The 23,952-nt window shown below is 51.6% G+C and overlaps 1 protein-coding gene across 4 annotated transcripts in view; it reads left to right on the plus strand.

Annotated features, from left to right (window-relative positions):
- TMEM184B (transmembrane protein 184B) overlaps positions 1 to 23,952 on the plus strand; it is a 55,707-nt gene that overhangs the window by 17,635 nt on the left and 14,120 nt on the right. For 3 of the 4 annotated variants that reach the window (XM_025398077.1, XM_025398076.1, XM_025398075.1), the window contains exons 2-3: positions 9,555 to 9,804; positions 11,438 to 11,603. In XM_025398077.1, coding sequence (XP_025253862.1) covers positions 9,613 to 9,804; positions 11,438 to 11,603 — 358 coding nt within the window. In that variant the 5' untranslated portion in view covers positions 9,555 to 9,612. Of the gene's footprint in view, positions 1 to 9,554; positions 9,805 to 10,687; positions 10,789 to 11,437; positions 11,604 to 23,952 lie in introns of all 4 variants that reach the window. The other variant, XM_025398078.1, reaches the window with a different exon arrangement.

Below are 23,952 nucleotides of genomic sequence, written 5' to 3' on the forward strand. Positions count from 1 at the left end.
CCTCCCTGATGCCAATCACATGTTTTTGTAAACGAAATGGAAGGTATTTTATTTTAAAATTCTCAACAAGCGAGTCCAAAACCCACTGAAATGCTTTGGATAATTTTTAATGGACTAGAAAATTGTTACGTAGTTTTTTAGGAGTTCAGCTATGAGACAATTTTTCTTTTTAAAATCAGTGACAGACATGTTGTTTTGGTGCATGCCAGTAATCCCAGCTACTCGGGAGGCTGAGGCAGAAGAATCGCTTGAATCTCAGAGGTGGAGGTCGCCGTGAGCCAAGATTGCGCCATTGCACTCCAGCCTGGGCAACAAGAGCGAAACTCCATCTCAAAAAAAAAAAACAAAAAAAACTATTAATGTCCACTTCCGGGCTTTGGTACTGTACTACAGCTAGACTAGACGTCACCCTTTGAGGAAGCTGGGTGAAGGGCATACAGGACCCTAGATTCTATTTTTGCAATTTCCTGTGAGCCTACGATTATTTCAAAATAGTTTAAAAAGTCTTTGTCAAGTACAGATGCATACCGAAGTATTTAACATTACATCTGGGGGACAGGGAAAGATACAACAAGATTGTGCAATGTTGCTAACCGTTAAAGCTCGGTCACAGAGAAGTGGAAAAATTCATTACACTATTTGTTACAGCATTGTATGTTTGAAATTTTCCATAATAAAAAACTTTAGACAATAGAACAACAGATTTTTCTATGAAATCTGTAGTAAGATGGGGAGGGACTCAGTCTGTATCAGAGATTTATTGGTTATCTTGTAGAAAAGCGATCAATAAGATTTGTTGGCTGGGCATGGTGGCTCACGCCTGTAATCCCAGCACTTTGGGAGGCTGAGGTGGGAGGATCATGAGGTCAGGAGTTTGAGACCACCCTGTCCAGGGGACCAGCCTGGCCAATAAGGTGAAACCCCATCTCTACTAAAAATACAAAAATTAGCCGGGCATGGTGGCGGGTGCCTGTAGTCCCAGCTACTTGGGAGGCTGAGGCAGGAGAATTGCTTGAACCCAGGAGGCGGAGGTTGCAGCGAGTTGAAAATCGTGCCACTGCACTCCAGTCTGGGTGACAGAGTGGGACCCCAAATCCAAAAAACAAAACAAAAAAAACAAAAAGGTCCCCTGGGCAAATTTTTGTATTTTTAGTAGAGACGGGGTTTCTCCATGTTGGTCAAGCTGGTCTCAAACTCCCCACCTCAGATGATCCACCCACCTTGGCCTCCCAAAATGCTGGGATTACAGGCGTGTGCCACCATACCCAGCCCAACAGTATTATTAACTGAAGTACAGACCTTATTCATTCAGTTTTCTGTGTTTTTCATGTAGGGTGTGTGTGTAGTTCTATTCAGTTTTATCACATGCAGATTCATGTAACCACCACCACTATCAAGATACAAACTATTTCATCACCTGGAAGGAACTCCCTTGTCACCCCTTTAAATTCGCACATCCCCCACCCATCATCGTCACTGTCCTCTGCCAACTACTACACCATGCTCCATCTTTATAGCTTTGTCATTTTGAGAATGTTACGTAAATGGATCATGCAGTGTGCGACCTTTTGAGATTGGCTGGTTTCACAAAATGTAATGCCCTGAGATCCATCTAGATCACTTGCGTGTGTCAGTCATTTGTTCTTTTTTTCTTGCTGGGTACTGTTCTGTGCTCTGGATGTACCAGAGTTTGTTTAACCTTTGCCTGTTGAAGGACATGGGTTCTTTCCAGGTTTTGATGATTCCAAATATGGCTGCCGTGAACATTTGTGTACAGGTTTTTGTGTGAATATACGTTTTCATTCCTATAGAATAAATGTCCACAGTGATTACTGGGTTGTGTCGTAAATGCATGTTAGTTTTATAAGAAACTGCCGGGGTCGGGTGTGGTGGCTCACGCCTGTAATCCCAGCACTTTGGGTGGCTGAGGTGGATGGATCACAAGGTCAGGAGTTCAAGACCAGCCTGGCCAAGATGGTGAAACCCCATCACTACTAAAAATACAAAAAAAATCAGCTGGCCGTGGTGGCGGGCACCTGTAATCCCAGCTACTCAGGAGACTGAGGCAGAGAAGTGCTTGAACCTGGGAAGTAGAGGTTGCAGTGAGCCGAGATGGCGCCACTGCACTCTAGCCTGGGCGACAGAGCAAGGCTGTGTCTCAAAAAAAAAAAAAAAAAAAAGAAACTGCCAAACTACTTGTTTTCCATGGTGGCTGTACCATTTTATCTTCCCACCAGCAATGTTTGGGAGATCAGGTTTCTCTGCATCCTTGTCAGCATTTGATATTGTCAGTATTTTTTCTTTTATAGGTATATGATATATATTTTTTGGTACCCAGGTATGGGATGTGAGGTGTTTTCAGTTTTTCAGTTTGCATTTCCTTAATGGCTAATGATGTTTAACTCTCTTTTTTTGCGATGGGAGTCTCGCTCTGTCACCCAGGCTGGAGTGCAGTGGCGCCATCTCCACTCACTGCAAGCTCTGCCTCCCAGGTTCACGCCATTCTCCTGCCTCAGCCTCCCAAGTAGCTGGGACTACAGGCGCCTGCCACCGCACCCGGCTAATTTCTTTTCGTATTTTTAGTAGAGACGGGGTTTCACTATGTTAGCCAGGATAGTCTCCATCTCCTGACCTCGTGATTCACCCGCCTCGGCCTCCCAAAGTGCTGGGATTACAGGCGTGAGCCACTGTGCCCGGCCTTTTTTTTTTTTTTTTTGAGATGGAGTCTCGCTCTGTCGCCCAGGCTGGATTGCAGTGGCGCAATCTCAGCTCACTGCAACATCCACCTCCCAGGTTCAAGCAATTATTCTGCCTCAGCTTCCCGAGTAGCTGGGATTACAGACATGTACCACCATACCCAGCTAATTCTTATATTTTTAGTAGAGACAGGGTTTTGCCATGTTGGCCAGACTGGTCTTGAACTCCTGGCCTCAATTGATCCACTTGTCTCAGCCCCTCAAAGTTTTGGGATTACAGGTGTGAGCCACTGCACCCGGCCTCATGTGCTGATTTACTGTGTATCTCTTCTTTACTGAGATGTCTGTCTGTCTGCATCTTTTGACTGTTTTCAAGTGGGATTGTTTGGTTTTCTTTTTACCATGGTGCTTCTTTGTTTTGTTTTTTTTTGGTTTTTTTTTTGAGACAGAGTCTCGCTCTGTCCCCTAGGGGCTGGAGTGCAATGGCATGATCTCGGCTCACCGCAACCTCTGCCTCCCCAGTTCAAGCGATTCTGCTGCCTCAGCCTCCTGAGTAGCTGGGATTACAGACGCCCGCCACCATGCCTAGCTAATTTTTTAATTTTTAGTAGAGACAGGGTTTCGCCATGTTGGCCAGGCTGTTCTCGATCTCCTGAGCTCTGGTAATCTGTCCACCTTGGCCTTCCAAAGTGCTGGGATTACAGGTGTGAACCGCCGTGCCTGGCCCATGGAGCTTTTTGAGCATTCTTTTTTTTTTTTTTTTTTTGAGACGGAGTCTTGCTTTGTCGCCCAGGCTGGGGTGCAGTGGCCGGATCTCAGCTCACTGCAAGCTCCGCCTCCCGGGTTTATGCCATTCTCCTGCCTCAGCCTCCTGAGTAGCTGGAACTACAGGCGCCCGCCACCTCGCCCGGCTAGTTTTTTGTATTTTTTAGTAGAGATGGGGTTTCACCGTGTTAGCCAGGATGGTCTCGATCTCCTGACCTCGTGATCCACCCGTCTCAGCCTCCCAAAGTGCTGGGATTACAGGCTTGAGCCACCGCGCCCGGCCTTGAGCATTCTTGATACATTTCCAACGCTAGTCATTTACCAGATCTGTGACTTGCAAATATATTCTTCCACTCTGAGCCTTGTTTATTCATAGTGCAAAAGTTTTTACTTTTCTTATATTCCAGTTTATCGATTTTTTTCGTTTTATGGATCATGCTTTTGGTGTCAAGTCTAAGAACACTTGGCCATCTCTAGGTTTCAAATAGTTTCTCCTGTCTTCTAAAAGGTTTAGAGTTTTACATTTTGCATTTAAATATGTGATTTATTTTGAGTTAATTTTTGTATATGTGTAAGGGTTTAGGTTAAGATTTATTATTTATTTATTTATTTTTGAGATAGAGTCATGCTCTGTTGCTCAGGCTGGAGTGCAGTGGTGCGATCCTGGCTCACTGCAACCTCCACCTCCCAGGTTCAAGTGATTCTCCCGCCTCAGCCTCCCAAGTAGCTGGGGATTACAGGCACGTGCCACTATGTCTGGCTAATTTTTATATGTTTAGTAGAGACGGGGTTTTGCTATGTTGCCCTGGCTGATCTCGAACTCCTGGCCTCAAGTGATCCACCCACCTTGGCCTCCCAAAGTGCTGAGATTACAGGTGTTTGCCACCGCACCCAACCAATGTTTTATTTTTATTATTATTATTTTTATTTACTTATTTTTGAGACGGAGTCTGGCTCTGTCACCTAGGCTGGAGTGCAGCGACGCCATCTCGGCTCACTGCAACCTCTGCCTCCCGGGTTCACGCGATTCTCCTGCCTCAGCCTCCCCAGTAGCTGGGACTACAGGCGCCCGCCACCACACCCGGCCAATTTTTTGTATTAGCAGAGATGGGGTTTCACCGTGTTAGCCAAGTTGGTCTTGATCTCCTGACCTCATGATCCACTGGCCTCGGCCTCCCAAAGTGCTGGGATTACAGGTGTGAGGCACCTTGCTGGGCACTGTCTCCATTTATTAATGGGACTTCTGTAACCTAAAACTGTCCCTTGTCAATTATGTAGTTCCCCTGAAATGTTATAATGGAGAAACTGAGGCTCAGAGAGAAGTAACCACGCAGATTGCACGTGGTGGAATCTAGTGGGAGTCCTGTTGGGTGACTCAAAGCATAAGCGTGGTTATGTCCCCACCAGGTGGAAGCCTTCCCTGACCCCCTCCCCAGCCTGGCCAAGCCCGATGCTTGCTCTAGGCTCCTGTAGTGCTGGGCACTCACCTCTCAGCAGTGCAAGGGGAAGAGGCCTCCAGGTCACTCCTGCCTGTGGCGTAGAGCAGGCACAAAGAGCAGCTTGGAGCACCTTAAAGGCTGGGGCTGGGTGTGTCGGTGCCTGGCATGGAGTCCAGAGGCCTCAGGACTTGTTAAAAAGATGATTTCAGCATCTTCCCTTAGGGCCCTCTGTCATGTTCCTGGCAGAAGTTTAACACTTGGTCAATTAGGGAAATAATGGGAGACAGTTGTGGTGGCTCATGCCTGTAATCCCAGCACTTTGGGAGGCCAAGAGGGCAGGATCATTTGAGCCCAGGAGCTCGAGACCAGCATGAGTAATGTCGTAAAACCCCATCTCTACAAAAAAATAACAAAAATTAGCCGGGCATGGTGGCTCACACCTGTAGTCCCAGCTACTTGGGAGGCTGAGGTGGGAGGATGGCTTGACCCCAGGAGGCAGAGGTTGCAGTGAGCTAACATCACACCACTGCACTCCAGCCTGGGCAACAGAGCGAAGCCCTGTCTCAAAAAAAAAAAAAAAAAAAAGTTGGGCATGGTGGCACATGCCTGTGGTCCCAGCTGCTTGGGAGACTGGGGTGGGAGGATCACTTGGGCCTAGGGAGGTCAAGGCTGCAGTTAGCTGTGATCATGCCATTGCACTCCAGCCTGAGCAACAGAGCAAGACTGTCTCAAAAAAACAAAACAAAACAAAACAATAAAAACAAGATAATGGGGTCCTGTCAGAGCAGCTGAAATTCTGAGACTCATCTGTTTGCATGGACTGCATTGGAAAAGGGGAGACATGGATGGAGTCATTCCCCACCCCTTTGCCCACGAGAGTAAAGAGGCTGCACCAGACAGCATTGTGCGTGCTTCCCCAAGGTCCACAGGCTATGCCAGGTGAACGTCCTGCTTGCCTGTGGGATCTGGGCAGGCAGCCTCCCAGTCAGTGCCTATACAAAGTGTGAAAGGGTCAGATCCCAGTGCCCACCCTGCCCCAGCCCCAACACACTGAACAGTTTGCAGAGTCTGGCCTTGTGGTCACTGGCTTGGGAGTACATTTGACAGCCTCCGTCTGCTGCCTTGGGTCCAGGGAACAAGGTGAGCTCTGGGCCTTCAAGCAGCTGCCTGCACCTGCTGTCTTGGGTGTTGGGGACCATGCGTCTATAAGCCAGAATATTGCTTTAAGTATTTTGGGGAATTATGAAAACCCTTGAATCGTTGCCACCCTGGGTGGCTATAAAACCAAGTTCTGCATTGTTTTCCTCATCTCTAAGATGGAGATAATGTTACTTACTTCAAAGTTGCCTTGAGAAAATACATGAGATAATGTTTGGGGAAATGCTTTGTAAACCACTGGGGTTGCCCAAGAGTAAAATACGTTGTTGATGAATTGGCCCCGGTGCAGAAACGTGGCCAGCATGAGTTGGGCTGCGGAAACACTCCCAGCCATGGTGGCTTCTCCTCCGCCCTGGGGGACCTGCCTGCCTCCTGCTAGAAGAGTCTGGAGGCTGTGGGAGGATGGGCATGGCCATGTCTTGTTAGGAGGCTCTGGAGCAGGAGGGGTGGCTCAGCTAGGTCCCCCCACTTTGTAGGAGGTGGGGAGACAATGTGTTGATAGGACCTGGCTTTGAGTCCCGGCTCTGATTTGGGGGTAAGTCACCCACATCTCTGGGTGCATTTCCTCTTGTGAAATAAACAACCTACATGAAGAACATGAAGGGGCCCTGAACGCCAGGTGGACATGTGCATGTGAGTGAGCAGAGCCGCAGGAGGAAGCTGGCCTGCAGCCTTCACCCAGATCCCAGCCCTGGCTCGGGTCTGCTCCCTGGGGTTGCCCCTCTGCCTGGGAGTCCAAGCTGGGGGCTTCTCAACACTGCCCTTAGTCATGAACAAAACAGCCTTCGACATCCCCCCGCACCTTGCTTGGAAGGTGAAGATTTAGGCGTATTTGTACTTCCTCTGGTCCCCCCACAATTCCCCATGTCTATTCATTTAATTTGAGATGATAGACAAAGATGATGGTTTACAACCCAAGTCTTTTTCAAGAAATCTTTCTGGCGCTGGTTTTCAGTTTTGCAACCATACTTATAGGAGCTATTCTTGGACTTGTCACTGTGTCTCTTTTTCAAAGCTTGCCACCAGTCTTTATATATAGACACCTTCTCCATTTTTGAATTTCTTTATATAGACGCCTTCTCCAGTTTTGAGTTTTAATCTGGATTCGTGTCTCGATTGGTGTGTTAAGAGATCATGTATGTGTGGGAAAATAGAAATGTAAAGGGCTCTCCTAGAGTGCACACTTACAGCTAAGAGCCAACATGGTGGTGGAGATGCTGCGGCCGTTGGCGAGGAGCCTGGGGTGCAGGCGGGCAGTGCAGACAGACAGCAGGCGCAAGATCCTCTGCATCACGGGGCCGGGCTGCTGGCTGCTGCACCTGGGAAGGCCCAGGGAAACCTCCGTTGGTGTCAGGATATTCTGACTTGAATACCAGCTTGCGGATTTGAAAGGGACCATGAGATCATCTAGAGTGACCTCTGTTCAGACCGAGATGGTCGGGGTTGGGGTTGGCTCATTTTCTGAGCTCGTTTTTGGAGCAGGGAACCCACATGGCTGGTTGGCGGGGGAGCCGGTGTTCACGCTCCAGCCAGGCTCTTTCCGCAGTGCCCATACACGGCACTTTGCATCTTTTAAAATTGTCGGGTGTTCCTCTGGTGGCATTGCAGGTTATTGCCATAGTTGGTGATTTGGGCAGAGGTGTTTATTGGATGGCATTGACCAGCCTTTCAGCAGGTGGCTGTACTGAAAGGGACACCCCATCAGGGCTGTGGGTAGAGGATGCGGCCAGGCTCCTGCCTTAGTCTTCTTGAGCCGCTATGACAAAATCCCATAAATCGACTGCCTCCTTCCTCGCAGTTCTGGAGGCTGGGAAGTCCAAGATCGAGGTGCTGGCAGATTCAGTGTGTGGAGAGGGCTCACTTTTTGGTTCATAGATGGTGCCTTCTCCCTGTGTCCTCTTGTGGTAGAAGGGGCGTGGCAGCTCCCTGAGGTTCCTTTTATGAGGACACTAATCTCATTCATGAGGGCTCCACCCAGTATTCTTTGTTTCACTGTGAGGCACCTCACATTTTTGGAAACAAGCAGTGAAAATCAGTAGATAGGCCAGGCACGGTGGCTCACGCCTATAATCCCAGCATTTTGGGAAGATGAGGCAGGAGGATTGCTTGAGGCCAGAAATTCAAGACCAACCTGGGCAACATAGGGAGACCCCATCTCTACAAAAAAATTAGAAAATTAACCAGGTGTGGTGGTGCACGCTTGTAATCCCAGCTACTCAGAAGGCTAAGGCAGGAGGATTACTTGAGCTCAGGAGGCGGAAGCTGCAGGGAGCCGAGATTGTACCATTGCACTCCAGCCTGGGCCACAGAGTGAGACCCTGTCTCAAAATAATAATAATAATAATAATAATAATAATAATAAAGTTAAGTATTATAAGTGGGCTGGGGGTGTGGGATCTTGCCTCAAAGAGTAGGCAGGAGGATGAACACGTGAGCGGTGACAGACCCGCATGTTCGAGGATGCGGAATGGCTAGAAGTCTCAGAACTGGAGAAGGTGTGCAGGCAGACTTTCAGGAGGGGTGGCACATGGGCTGGCTTAAAAGATGAGAGTTTAGAGTGCACGGATTGGGGAGGAGCCACAGAGTCTCCAAAACAGCACAGCCGGATGGTGGGGGAGTGGGTCAGCCGTTAAGGGGGAGAAATGGCGAAGAACGCACACAAGCCCTCGGAGGAGGCCTCAGCAGTAAGTGGTTTTACTGGCTCCGGGATATAAAGATGTTCAGGCCCAGCAGGAAGTTCCCAAATGTCTGTTGTGTGCCCACGGTTCCCAGTGCTGCCTGTATAGTCCCAAACAGAGCTGCTGTCCCCAAGAAGCCTGTGTTCTAGGTGGGGTAGGGGGAACAGTTAATAAATACATGAGTGAATCGAGTTAGTCGAGTGGTGTCGATGTAATGCGTGCTCTGGAGGAAAAGAAAGAAAAGCCAGGGAGTCAGGCATGTCCGGCCTGGGAGAGGCTGACATGTTTTCATGGTGGCCGAGGTAGAGACCTAAAGGAATGGTGGGAGGGAGCTGTGTGGCTGAGCAGAGACAGCTAGTGCAAAGGCCCTGTGGCAGAAGCAGGCTTAGTATGTTCAAGGAACAGCAAAGAGGCCAGCGTGGCTGCAGCTGAGGATGGAAGTGGGAACTGTAGGAGCTGAGATCATAGAGGCCAGGAGGCCTTATCGAGTCCTTGGGGCTCTTGCGAGGACTATAGTTTTTACTCCAGGGGAGCTGGGAGGTATCGGAGAGTTTTGAGCAGGGGCAGCCTGGTCTGGCTAATCCTTGGAAGACTCACAAGCCTGCTGAGTGGGGACTGGTCATTAGAGGCAAGGGCAGAAGCAGAGAAACTGGTCAGTGGCCTGTTGCATCAATCCAGGGGAGCGGCTGGCTGGGACAGGGTGATGGTTGGGGTCAATACAGACGTGGTCAGGAGGTGGGTGGAGAGACCTGGAAGATTCTTTGCAACACTGCCACTTGCCCTGGGAGGAGACTCACATTGCAATTTCTTCTCTCTAGGCTAGCTTGTCACTTACTGCAAGGGTTTCCCTCAGGGAGCCTCCTGCTGCTGGGCACCATGACAGTGAGGGGGGCTGTGCTGGCCCCAGATCCAGCATCGCCCACGACCGCAGCAGCCTCGCCCAGCGTCTCCGTGATCCCCGAGGGCAGCCCCACTGCCATGGAGCAGCCTGTGTTCCTGATGACAACTGCCGCTCAGGCCATCTCTGGCTTCTTCGTGTGGACGGCCCTGCTCATCACATGCCACCAGGTACCCAAGCCTGGCAGGGGGCCTCTAGAAGGGTCCAAAAGGTTCCTGGCCCAACAGAGTGTGAGTTAGGCTAGGCCAGGCTGTGCTGCAGTAGTAGGTAAGCCCTGTGTTATCAGAGGCTTCCCTTGATAGAAGTCTACTTGTTTTTTGTTGTTTGTTTTTTGTTTTGAGGCAGAGTCTCACTCTGTCACCCAGGCTGGAGTGCAGTGGTGCAATCTTTGCTCACTGCAACCTCTGCCTCCTGGCTTGGAACAATTCTCCTGCCTCAGCCTCCCAAGTAGCTGAGACTACAGGCATGCGCCAAGAAGTCGCCTTCTTGCCCACGTCCCAGGGCCCAGTATGCAGCACAGGTTCCGACGTGTGACTCTGGCATCAAGCGTCGCCCATCTGACAGCTGGCAGCAGGGAGTGTGTGAAGGCACTCTGGATATTTAACCACCTCCATCCAGAGGCGACACTCGTCACTGTTCACCTTCCATTGGCTGGAACTAGTCTCGTGTCGAACCTAAGTGACAGAGAGCCTAGAACCGCAGGAGCACAGGGACAGGGGCCGCTTTGCAGATGAGAAAATGGAGAGCCAGAAGGGGAGGGGAAGAGGAACTAGCCCAGTCACTTGGAAGTTGGTGGCAGACTGGGATAGAAGTCAAGTCTCCTGTCTGCCTGTACTCGTGGCCCCAGAGGAGGCTGATGTGGGCGGGGACTGGCCTTGGCAGCCCGCAGAGGTTTGAGGGTGGTCCAGTGGAGAGGGGCAGGGCGAGTCCGCTCGTGTTCCCCAGTCAACCCCTTGCCAGATGCCCTGCGTCCCCATCCCTTTTAGAACCCATTTGTGTCCAAGGCTTTTGGCCCATAGCAGATGGAGAATATTTTGTTCTTTTCCTCCCCAGCCCAGGTCTCAGCTGGGCCAAGTGTGATGTCATGAGAGCTGGGACGAGACACCCAGGGGCTGCCGGGACTGAGGACCGTGGTAGAGCAGCTCTTGGCATTTGTGTGTAGCTTTTACTTTTTTCCTCTGCTTCCTAAAAGTAGCATTCATTCTTCTAACTTCCTGGTGAGGTAGGCAGTGCTGCCTGTTTACCAGATGGGAGGAGGAGGCACAGCCTGAGGACATCCCTGCAGCCACTCAGCCAGGAAGTGTGTCCACCTGCCATAGAGTGAGGGCCCGGTCTGTCTTGCCATAAGTTAAGGGACGGGGCAGGGCTGCAACCCAGATGGCAGTGATTTAGCTCAGTGCTGCCACAGTCACAGCTGGAGTGAGGCAGAGGGAAAGGGCACACACTGATGGCCCAGAGCTGCCTGTGCGTGAGGTCCCCTGGGGAGCTTGTGGATACTGGATTTCCATCCTCGTCCCTGGCCCTCCTGTGGTCTGGGGTGTGGGCTCACCGCCACCTGCACCTGCAAGACCGTCCCGCGAGCACTGCTGCATGCACTCCACGAGCCTTGTGCACACCCACTGGTCTGAGTCTCACAATGGCCTTGGGAGGCAAGTCTTGTCATCCCCTTTTTGCAGAGCAGGGCTCTGAGGCTTGGGTAGGTCCCGTGCATCAGGTCACAGGGTGGCAGAGCTGGAAGCCCACCTGTCCTCCTGTTCCTGCGGACAGGAGGGTCCCCTGCTGACCCCGCACCTCTGCCCCCAGATCTACATGCACCTGCGCTGCTACAGCTGCCCCAACGAGCAGCGCTACATTGTACGCATCCTCTTCATCGTGCCCATCTACGCCTTTGACTCCTGGCTCAGCCTCCTCTTCTTCACCAACGACCAATACTACGTGTACTTCGGCACCGTCCGCGACTGCTACGAGGGTGAGGATGGGGGTGGAGTGGGGAGGGCCGGCTGGGGGCCGGGAGGCTGGGAGCCCCTCTCCCCACATTCCTCCCCGAGGGGCCTCACGAGGACTGTCTTGACACATCCCTGGCTTCTTTACCTGCTACAGGGTTTCTGTCCCAAATTGACAGGTAACAGCACATGCAGCCACAGTCTCACCTCACAGGTGCCGGAAGCAGGGACCCTCCACCTGGGTCTCGTTTCTCAATGCCGGCATCTCAGGCAGGGTGGAGGCAGTAAGCAAGTGGTCTGTTTGTAGAGACCCCAGGTGGCCCCAGGTGCAGTTGGGTAGGGAGCAATCCAGGGATCCCTGGCATGTCAGTGGCAGGGCTGGGCATCTGTCCCCATGGGTCTTAATTCTGAGGGCTTTGTCCCATGAGTGGGTGCCCTACTGCGCCACCCAGGAAGAAGACTCAATTCCTTTCGGGGACTTGGTTCTGGATGTGGAGTGGAGACATCACCTGCTCCCGTCCTGAGCTCTGACCACAGGCCAGGAGCTGGAAAGAGGAAAAGCCAGCCTCACCCCTGCTGCCCTGAGGGAGTCTGTGGCCCCTAAACAGTCACCACAAGGAGACCAGGATGCTGCTGTCACGGGAGCTGGCCTCTGACCTGTCTTGGGCAGGTCCCAGGCATTCCTCCTCCATCAGAGGCCAGCGATGCCCAGGTCTGCCCTGGACAGGCCAGCAGGAATGGAGAGGAGGGGTTCCTCAATTCAAGACCCCTACACTGGGCCGGGTGCAGTGGCTCACACCTGTAATCCATTACTTTGGGAGGCCGAGGCGGGCAGATCACCTGAGGTTGGGAGTTTGAGACCAGCCTGACTAACATGGAGAAACCCCGTCTCTACTAAAAATGCAAAATTATCCGGGCATGGTGGTGCACGCCTGTAATTCCAGCTACTCGGGAGGCTGAGGCAGGAGAATTGCTGGAACCCAGGAGTCTGAAGTTGTGGTGAGCCGAGACTGTGCCATTTCATTCCAGCCTGGGCAACAAGAGCAAAACTCCATCTCAAAAAAAAAAAAAAAAAAAAAAAGACTACTACATTGATACCCATGCCATTCTCGGAGTGTGAGGTTTCCTGTCTCCTACCCACACCTGTGCTGCTGGTTTTAGATAAAATGACTGGATGTGGTTTTCCTCATCTCAGGCTGAGCAGCTCTGGCCGTGCCCGGAAGTTGTCTGTTTCCCTGACCTGGGAGGTGCTGCCCCAGGCCTGTACTCTGTGGATACTGGGGTGAGGCATGCTCATCCCCCAAGCGCTGGAGTCTCTCTTCTTGTCTACGTGGAACCTTGTGTATCCCTGAGAACTCATAGGGCACAGGAGATGCCTTTAGGTTTGGCAAGAAAGTGAAGTTGCTGAACAGGAGGATATTGCACCCCAGGCTGTCATGTTTCTGCCTGCCCATCCCCAACTGCGGCCACATCAGGCAGGTGCTTCCCAGCCTCAAGGGCTTGATGTGTGCCATGTCCCTGGCCTGCGAAGCTCTTCTGCTCTGCGTGGGGTCCCTCCTTTCCATCCGTCTGTTCCCCGCCACTCACTCCCAGCAACTCAGTAACTTCCCATGTTCCCTCCTCGCAGGCTGGCGTTCTGTCCTGTCCTTGCAGGTGAGAATACTGAGGCCAGCTGGGGACCTGCTCAGGGCTTAACTGGGGCTCTCGTGTCTGATGTTCCTGGAAGCAGCCAAGTCTCCAGGGAAACCTCTGGGTCCCTGGGGCACCATAAAGGCTGGAATTGGCGGAGGGTGGGGCTGAGAATCCTCTTCCATTCAGCTGCCAGCCTCGCATGGGTACCCAGGGGCAGCCTCTGTCCACCTGTTCCTTCAGAAGCACAAAGCTGTTCCCCGCCAAGGCGGCCTCTCCTGTGTGGTCGGGGGACAAGTGTGGGCTCTCTTCTCGGCAGGACCCCGAAGATGGGCACATGGCAGAAGGCGGGGCACACAGCCAGGGGAGCCTCCGCTTCACCCTCACTCCGTGCCCCAGAGGCGGCAGCAGATGGCTGGCGGGCACCCCTCGCTCCAGAAGCCTCTTTGTTCAGGCCCCGCCTGCCCTGACCTGCCTCCCAGCCCAGGGAGAGGTCCTCCAGGAAGTCGGCTGCCCTGTGAAGCACATCTCCTAGCAACGCGATTATCCCTTTGGCCTGGCCTCTCCCAGGGAGTTTACAAACAGCACAGCAGCTGCGGTGAAGTTCAGGCTACCCCCGAGTTCACCAGCTTTTTTTTTTTTTTTTTTTTTTGAGACCGTTGCCAGGCTGGAGTGCCGTGGTACGATCTCAGCTCACTGCAACCTCCACCTCCGAGGTTCAAGTGATTCTCCTGCCTCAGCCTCCCAAGTGGCTGGGACTACAGGCGTGCACTACCACACCCAGCTAATTTTTGTATTTTTAGTAGAGACGGCGTTTCACCATGTTGGCCAGGATGGTGTCACTCTCTTGACCTCGTGATCTGCCCACCTCGGCCTCCCAAAGTCGTGGGGATTATAGATGTGAGCCACCATGCCTGGCCGAGTTCACCAGCTTTCAGCATCAGAGGCAGTGGGGCCTGCTCCTCGCCTTGTCCCTGCACCACTGCTCTGGGTCCTAGCCCCTCTCTTGCAGCTGCCTCTGTAGAGTCAGTGATGGGGCAGTCCTTTAAAATTCAAAGAGGTCCCCCCATGTATTCCCCCTCCCACCCTTCCTTCTAAGTGCCCAAGAGGGGCCAGGAGGACCCGGGAGGAGCGGGATTCGCCTGGGCTAGAGAACTCTGCAGGTCCAGCCAGCCTCTCCTGAGGGCCCACTCAGAGCTGGGCACTGCAGTCATTTGCTTTCTTTCTTTCTTCTTTTTTTTGTTTTTTTTGAGATGGAGTCTCGCTCTGTCACCCAGGCTGGAGTGCAGTGATGCGATCTTGGCTCACTGCAACCTCCGCCTCCCGGGTTCAAGCTATTCTCCTGCCTCAGCATCCCAAGTAGTTGGGACTACAGGCGCACGCCGCCACACCCGGCTAATTTTATTTTTGTATTTTAATAGAAACAGGGTTTCACCGTGTTGCCCAGGCTGGTCTCAAACTCCTGAGCTCAGGCAATCTGCCCACCACCTCGGCCTCCCAAACTGCTGGGATTACAGGTGTAAGCCAGCAAGCCCGGCCTTGCTTTTTTTCTTTTTCTTTTTTTTTTTTTTTTGAGACGGAGTCTTACTCTGTCGCCCAGGCTAGAGTGCAGTGGCACGATCTCGGCTCACTGCAAGCTCCGCCTCCCGGGTTTACGCCATTCTCCTGCCTCAGCCTCCCGAGTAGCTGGGACTACAGGTGCCCGCCACCACGCCCGACTAAGTTTTTGTATTTTTTAATAGAGACAGGATTTCCACCATGTTTGTCAGGATGGTCTCGATCTCCTGACCTCGTGATCCACCCGCCTCGGCCTCCCAAAGTGCTTGGATTACAGGCATGAGCCACTGCACCCAGCCACTTTTTTTCTTTGTTAACAAAATTCTGCTTTTAAAAAACACTGAAAAAATTTACGTTTATTTATTTTTTTTTTTTAGACGGAGTCTCGCTCTGTCGCCCGGGCTGGAGTGCAGTGGCCGGATCTCAGCTCACTGCAAGCTCCGCCTCCCGGGCCTACGCCATTCTCCTGCCTCAGCCTCCCAAGTAACTGGGACTACAGGCGCCCGCCATCTCGCCCGGCTAGTTTTTTGTATTTTTTAGTAGAGACGGGGTTTCACCGTGTTCGCCAGGATGGTCTCGATCTTCTGACCTCGTGATCCACCCGTCTCGGCCTCCCAAAGTGCTGGGATTACAGGCTTGAGCCACCGCGCCCGGCCAAAATTTACGTTTATTAAAGTAATATAGGCATATGGTTGAAACACAAAACTCCTCTAACTCCTCACTCGGCAGTTCACTGTACTTTCAACTCTTTCAGCTGTTTTCTTCCTAGAATGACCTAAAAATATGCTTATACTGGTTGTTGTTGTTTTTCAGTTTTATATACGTGGTGACTTCCTATTGTGGAAGGGCTTTGTTTGAGAGACAGGTCTTGTTCTGACACACACAGGTGTGTGCCGCCACCATGCTCCAGTAATTTTTCTTTTTCTTTTTTTTGTAGAGATGAGGTCTCACTGTGTTGCCTAGGGTGGTCTCAAACTCCTAGGCTCAAATGATTCTTCTGCCTTGGCCTCCCAGAGTGCCGGGATTATAGGCATGAGCCACCACATCCTATCCATTTCCTTTTCCTGTGTAACTTTTTGTTTTTTGCTTCAGTGACTACTTGCCTTCTTTTAGTTTGCTCAGTTTTATACATACCTATCATTAGTTTATTCCCAAATACTTCAATTGAATTTAAAAACAAAACATAACAAAAACCAAACCAGCCCTGCTCTCAGTAAAGCCAGGCCAATCCAGGAATCCGTGAGCTCTGCCATTTTCCCCATGGCGTTTCTCCTGGAACCGTCTCCCTGTGGTGCAGTCAGGAATGCCTGCTTTCCAGGCTCCCGCTGCTCAGCTGTTGCCCTGGCTCTTTCATTCACCATCAGCCTGGAAACTGCTTCTCCTGTGCTGAGTCACCTGTTCCGTGGAGGCTGTTTCCTCCTTGTTCATGGTTTGCTCTCTCTGCCTGGTTGGAGCACATCTTCCAGCAGCTTCCTGAGAAAGAGAATGCATGGGAGGTCTATTTTGTAGAATCCAAAAATATCTTTAGTATATTGTTCTATTTGACTGGTATTCAAGGGAAATACAATCCTAAGTTGGAAATCTTTCTCCCTTTGAATTTCGAAGGCATGTCTTCACTGTCTTAGATTCTGATGTAATTTCTGGAAAGTCTGCTGTATTCGATCCCTAGTGCCTGTGTGTGTGTGTGACCTGCTTCACTCTTTTTTTTTTTTTTTTTTTTTTTGGCTTTTTTTCCCCCTCTCCTCTTTGTATTTAGGATCTTGTCTTAATCCCCAGAGTCCTGAAATCTCACAGGAGGTGGGATAGTCATTGTGCTCAGCAACCTGGCGGGCCCTTCCAGCGTGCATGCTCCTGCCTTAAGGTTCTGGGAAGTCTTTCTGTATGTTTCTTTGATCATTTCTTCCCCTCCACTTTCTTCCAATCTCCCTTTCTGGAATTCCTGTTAGTAGGACCTCATGCCTCTGGATTGAGCCTCAAATTTTCTTTCTTTTTTTTTTTTTGAGACGGAGTCTCACTCTGTCGCCCAGGCTGGAGTGCAGTGGCCGGATCTCAGCTCACTGCAAGCTCCGCCTCCCGGGTTTACACCATTCTCCTGCCTCAGCCTCCCGAGGAGCTGGGACTACAGGCGCCCGCCACCTCGCCCGGCTAGTTTTTTGTATTTTTTAGTAGAGACGGGGTTTCACCGTGTTAGCCAGGATGGTCTCGATCTCCTGACCTCGTGATCCGCCCGCCTCGGCCTCCCAAAGTGCTGGGATTACAGGCTTGAGCCACCGCGCCCGGCCGAGTCTCAAATTTTCTTTATAATTTTCTGGCTCTTTTTTGGTACTGTTTTCCAGGAATTTTGTTTTGTTTTGTTTTCTGTTTTCTTTTTTTTTTTTTTTTTAATCTTACCTTTGAGCTTTTCTATTGAATGTTTTATTTCCTTTATCATGTTTTAAAATGTCAGTAGCTCTCTCCGTTCTTGTTCTTTATGATGCCTTGTTCTTGATACGGGAGAAAGTATTGTTCTTTGGTCGCTGGGGATGTTCATTGCAGTTTTCTTCTGTTCCCTACATTGTCTCTATCTCTTGAGTTCCTTTCATCTATTTGTTCGCTTTGGTCTTTGACCTTCTTGTTAGAAGCGCTCCTCAAATATTAGTGTCCTTGGCTATTTTTTATATTTAAGAACGGGGCTGAAAATACCAGCAACTCAGGAGGCCGAGGCAGGAGAATGGCGGGAGCCCAGGAGTTTGAGGCTGCACTGAGCCATGATCGTGCCACTGCACTCAAGCCTGGCAACAGAGCAAGACCTTTCTCTCCCTGCTCCAGAAAAAAAAGAAAATTGCTGGGTCTCCTGATTGGGTGATGGAGTGTGGGGTGTTTCCGTGGCTATTTGTATGCAGCATGGGGGCAGGTACCAAATGAAGGCTTTTTAAATTCTGGGACCTCTTTCTATAAAGAGTAGTTTCTCATCTCCTGCCTCAAAACAGGCTGAGTGACTGGTGCAGAGTGGCAGAGACCTGAGAGGACCTCTTGCCCTTCATATTCAGGCTTAGTCTTTGGATTTTCTCCAAGTCGTCCCATTACAGCCCTCAGCTGGACCGTGTTCTGAGGATGGAGCTGTCTCAGCCTTTGTTGAAACTTATAATCCAGTGGTTCCACGTGGAGACTTAACCAGCTTCTGCATCTGTATCCTCACCCACAGCCTCCAGAGCTGCCTGGCATGTGCAGTGCTGAGGTTTCCTAGGGCTCTGGCTCCATCCCCACCCCGCTAACCGTCCGCCACTCGGTGACCATGTAGCGGTGAGCATGTGGCATTCAGAGCTTTGTTGATGTCAGTTGGCTGTTGCCATTCCCCTTGTCCTTGAAGGTTTGCTCCCCACGCCACCTTCATTCCTTCTCATTTCAGTGGCGTTAGGAGGGCGAGGAGGGGGATAATGGAGATAAGTGTATGTTTAGCCTGTGAACTTGTGACTGGTGCTTCCTGTTCTCAGAGAGAGGGCTGAGTCTTGGAAGAGAGCTTGGTGCCACGTACCGTCTGCGAGGGCTGGAATTCATAGCACTGGCATGTGTCACCAGAGGTTGTACAGTGGCAGGCAGATGGGGGCAGGGTGGGAACCACCCCCCATGTGCGTTTAGTGTTTGATTGTGGGGTTGGGGGTGGGCCGTAAAGACAGCTCTGAGGCAGCGCTGGGGAGTTCTGTGATCAGGGGCACGGGGCCTTGGGGTTCAGAGGCAGGAGACAGTGTCCGTATGTCGCTTTATGCGGTTGCTGTTTGTTAAGAATGTTTGCGTGTATGGCCGGGCGCGGTGGCTCAAGCCTGTAATCCCAGCACTTTGGGAGGCCAAGACGGGCGGATCACAAGGTCAGGAGATCGAGACCATCCTGGCTAACACGGCGAAACCCCGTCTCTACTAAAAACACAAAAAATTAGCCGGGCGAGGTGGCGGCGCCTGTGGTCCCAGCTACTCGGGAGGCTGAGGCAGGAGAATAGCGGGAACCCGGGAGGCAGAGCTTGCAGTGAGCTGAGATCTGGCCACTGCACTCCAGCCTGGGCGACAGAGCGAGACTCCGTCTCAAAAAAAAAAAAAAAAAAAGAATGTTTGCGTGGCATTTCACAGTTTTCCCACGTGTTTTTCATCACTGTTAGCTCATTCTCACCTCCCAAGTACCTGGCAGAGTATATATATTATCATCCCCATTTTACAAATGTGAAAAAATTTCGAATAGTCTCTGAATCTTGTCCAGAGTGACCCAGATCGTAATGGCCAAAGGCCAGACTCGCACCTGGATCTCTGAATCCTGGGGCTCTTTGCCAGCGTGGTGAAGGAGAGGACAGGACAAGTTTCTCCCCTGGAAAAGTGTGAACTCCTGTTAGGGAAAGAGATTTGAATGCATGAAAGCAACAGAGAATGATGCTTCATTCACTGTCCAACTGGGGTGAGCACAGCCAAGGGCCACACGAGGGCCACAGGCCAGTTTGCTGCCAGAAGGACTCCCTGGCTGGCCGTGGCACGGGCTGGCTGGGGCTCTTACAGATAGAGCCAAGGATTATGAGACCCCAGTAGTGGCCGGGCATGGTGACTCAAGCCTGTAATCCCAGCACTTTGGGAGGCCGAGGCGGGTGGATCATGAGGTCAAGAGATTGAGACCATCCTGGCCAACATGGTAAAACCCCATCTCTACTAAAAATACAAAAATTAGCTGGGCATGGTGGTGCGCACCTGTAGTCCCAGCTACTCAGGAGGCTGAGGCAGGAGAATCACTTGAACCCAGAAGACAGAGGTTGCAGTGAGCCGAGATCGCACCACTGCTCTCCAACCTGGCGACAGTGAGAGACTGTCTCAAAAAAAAACAAAGAAAAGAAAAGAAAAAAAAAAGAACTCGATAGATCCGAGTGCAGAAAGACATTCAAAAGAAGCCGGTAGAAGAGAAGTCAGAAACAGCATTCGGGGCGCTGAGAAGCAGGAATAAGCAGGATCAGCAGAGGACAAAAAAGCCACGAGGGGGCCAGGTGCGGTGGCTCACACCTGTAATCCCAGCACTTTGGGAGGCCAAGGCAGGTGAATCACCTGAGGTCGGGAGTTCGAGCCCAGCCTGGCCAACATGGAGAAACCCTGTCTCTACTAAAAATACAAAATCAGCCCGGCGTGGTGGCACATGCCTGTAATCCCAGCTACTCGGGAGGCTGAGGTAGGAGAATTGCTTGAACCCAGGAGGTGGAGGTTGTGGTGAGCTGAGATTGTGCCATTACACTCCAGCCTGGGCAACAAGAGCAAAACTCTGTCTCAAAAAAAAAAAAACCAATAGGGAGGAGAAGAGGAGCCATTTGGCACAACTTGAAGTCTGGGGTCACTTGTACCATGCAGACCCCTGCCCCCTTGGTTGCAACACACTGTGCCCATTCTTGTCCAGGATGATCACCCATCACTGAAAAGGGGCAGAAGAACATTCTAAGGCCCCTATTTTCTTTTTTTTGAGATGGAGTCTCGCTCTGTCGCCCAGGCTGGAGTGCCGTGGCGTGGTCTCAGCTCACTGCAAGCTCCACCTCCCGGGTTCACGCCATTCTCCTGCCTCAGCCTCCCAAGTAGCTGGGACTACAGGCGCCTGCCACCATGCCCGGCTAATTTTTTGTATTTTTAGTAGAGACGGGGTTTCACTGAGTTAGCCAGGATGGTCTCGATCTCCAGTTATCTGAAATACAGAATGTCCCAGTCTTTCCAAGTAATCAGAGTGTTTCTCTGCAGCAGAGGGCTGGGCCATGAGGCCAGCTTTAGGCGCTGAAGGTGTGCACAGGAGATGAGCTTAGAATGGCCCAGTGTGCCCAGGGCCATTGAGGTTCTGCACACAGTGTGTGGCACACAGTAGGCGCACAGCGAGTGTGTATTGAAGTTATAGTGAGTTATATGAGTGTGTCTGCCTCCTGACCCTGGGAGCTGCACGCAGAAACGTGGGAGGGCAAGTATGAGTCTTTTCTCAAAGCCCAGGGGCTCTTGGGGCAAGTGTCTTAGGTGCTCCGTGCCTGAATTTCCTTATCTGTAAGTGGGGATAACTCCATCCTTGTGGGGGAATGGGGTGGCGGTTGTTGGAGGGGTGTGTGAACATGTAAAGCCTTACAACTGCTGGATTCTGTAGCAGTTACTAGGTCATGGGCCAGCTGAGAGGCTGGGTCAGGAGTAGTCTCTTGGACTACAGCTTCCTACCCAGACTCAAGGAGCTGCCGATAGGAAAGAAGCCCATTCAAAAGAAGCCAGTAGAGGAGAGGTCAGAAGCAGCATTTGGGGTGGCGAGAAACAGGAATAAACAGGATCCGCAAGGGACAGGAAAGTCACGAGGGAGAAGCCTGGAGCCTCGGGTTTGGAAGGGACCCCTTTACAAAGTCTGCTGAGGGGTTGCCCAGCCTGATTGCTTCTGTTGGCAGCAAGCTCACGACTTCCATCTCTGGACTCTGCCCGTTAGAAATGGTTTCTTACAGGCCCGGCGCAGTGACTCATGCCCTTAATCCCAGCACTTTGGGAGGCTGAGACCAGCAGATCACTTGAGCCCAGGGGTTCAAGACCAGCCTGGACAACATGGTGAAACCCTGTCTCTACAAAAAAAACAAAAAGCAAAAATTAGCCAGGCATGGTGGCACATACCTATAGTCCCAGCTACTCAGGAGGCTGAGGTGGGAGGATCGATTGAGCTTGGGAGGTCAAGGCTACAGCGAGCCATGATCGCATCTGTGCACTCCAGCCTGGGCAACAGACTGAGACCCTGCATCAAAGGAAAAAAAAAAAAAAAAAAAGGAAATAGTTTTTTATATTGAGTATATTGAGCTGCAGTCCTGGGATCTGCCCCTGGGAGTCCCATCTGACCCTGGGAACAAGGTGCTTGTCACGTCTATTAAGAGAGTGACCCCTGATGTCTTCTCATCCCCAGCACAGTCCTTGTTTTGTGTTCATCCTGGTCCTTCTCTCCTGATAGTGTACATTTGTCTGTAGTTTAAGATTTGGTGTCTAGAGTGGGGCAGAAAGTTCCAGGAGGGGGCTTGGGGGTGGGGGATGGACAGCCTACTCTCTTTCCAATGCTGGAGGAGTTCCTCCCAGATGCTGGCCCCAAGGCCATCAACTCTTCAGTCTCCAAAGACAAAAACCCTCCAGAGAAGCCACAGCCTGATTGTCCAGGCCAGGAGAGAGGCTGTCTGGTCCCTCATGCTGGTTGCTGCCCTCTGGACTTGGCCTGAGGGCTCCTTGATCATTTAGGAGTCCCCAGGGCTTCGCACAGAGCCTGGCACACCAGCTGTGGTGGATATTTAGGGAGGTGTAGAGTCATTGTGTGTCTCCGAGGCCTCTTCTGGGGTCTGGTACTGGAGCCATGGTGGGAAGGGCGGTGGGCAGTGAGCTTCCCGGCCAAGCACCCTCCCTCCAGCCCCGCCTCAGCTTCTCCGCTCTTCTTACATCCAGGGCACACATCTTTGTGTTTGTTTCCAGGGGATGTGTTGAGTTTTCCATTTAAATACTTTTGCTGGGATGTTGGAGGTGGTGTTTCACATGGTTCTGTACTTTCCAGGAGGGAAACTGATGTGTCTAGTTGGTCAGTGGGGCCGGGCTTGGGCCGGTTGTGTCACGTCTAAGGAGATTCTGTCTCATCTTCTCCAAGAATTAGGGAGTCAATTATCGACTCACTAATGATTCTTTAAAGGGAGCTGTCAGTAAATTGGTATTTTATAGACTGGCTGGCCCCAGAGCACCTCCAAAAGGTCAAGAATCTTGAACTGAGAGAGACGATGACATTTGACAATTCTGATCAGTTGTATGCAGAGCCGGTTACGGATGGACCCCGGCCACGTCATTCAAAAGTGTGCTGACTGCTAACGTGTGTTTTGATGCAGGAAAGGACATGAGCCCAGGTGCCAGGCCTTTCTCAGGAGAGGACTGCAGGGATGGGCTCGCCCGGGAGGGAGCTTCCAGATAGTGGGGGCTCATGGGCCTGGGACCCCTGTGGCTTCCCTGGAGGGTTTTGTTATTAGAGACTGGAAAGCTGATGATCTTGGAGCCAGCCTCTGAGAGAAGCTCCTCCAGTGTTGGAATAAGAGTGGGGTGTCCCCTCCTGCCCTGCCTGAGCCTGTTGTCATGGCAGGCTCCCCTGGGGAGATGGCCCATGTACGTCTGTCCGTTCCTTCCTTCAGTGTTGATTGCGTTTGTAGCTGCCAGGCCCTCCAGTAGTCTTTGGAGGTAGGACTGCATTCTACCTGCAAGGAGTTTACGGTCTGGAAAAAGCAGTAGGCAACACACCGTGGACTCTTGCCTGTGCGCTCAGCTCATCTAAGGCTCTGCACGTTCACAGCCCCTCACCCCACCAAGGAAGGAGTTATCCCGCTTACAGATGAGGAAATTCAGGCACGGAGCGCTTAAGACACTTGCCTAAGGCCACACAGCTCCTAAGGGGTGGGACCACAGTCCACACCAAGACAGGCTGGCTCCAGGGCCCATGGCTCTTTACCTTACTTGATGCTGCTTTTGTGCCAGAAGGATCAGGCAGAGCCCAGAGAGGGGTGGTAGTGAAGTCAGCGGGCTGCAGGACAGAGCCGGCAGCATCTCAGCAGGGTCTGCCTCTGGGGTGAGCAGAGGGACTAGAATGTACCATTGCATGCAGGTGTGAGCGGTCACTGCACGACCCAGGAGCTTCAGTTGTGGTTTTATCTGTATTTCACTTACCATGGCTGTGCAGATACCTACTGCCAAAACACACAAGTGTAAAACAACCATCCAATTTCTTCACGGATGTTATAGGTCAAGAATTTGGACTGGGCGTGGGGGAGGTAGTTCGTCCCTGCTCCGTGACCTCTGGGCTTTGGCAGGAGAGTGTGAAGGCCGGGGCAGACCACCTGAAGGCTCGCTCCCTTGTGTGCCTGGCAGTTGATGCTGGCTGTCAGCTGAAGGCCTCGGTTCCCTCACATGAGCCTCTCTGTGCAGTGTCTCCAAAGGCTAGCTCATGCTTCCCCCCTGCATGGTGGTTGGGTGCAAGGACAGGCACTCAAGGAAGAGCCAGAGGAAAGAGGCCTTTTCTAACCCCTACATCAGATGTCATGAAACATCACTTTGGCTTTAGTCACTCAGGTCCACCAAATGCAAAGGGAGGGTACAGGACCCCACCTCTCAGAGGTGGAGTGTCAGCATCACGGGGTGTGGCAATCTTTAGAAAATGCAACCGTCGGCCGGGCACCG

The sequence above is a fragment of the Theropithecus gelada genome, chromosome 10, assembly GCF_003255815.1.
Source record: "Theropithecus gelada isolate Dixy chromosome 10, Tgel_1.0, whole genome shotgun sequence".
In the NCBI taxonomy this organism is placed as follows: Eukaryota; Metazoa; Chordata; class Mammalia; order Primates; family Cercopithecidae; genus Theropithecus; species Theropithecus gelada.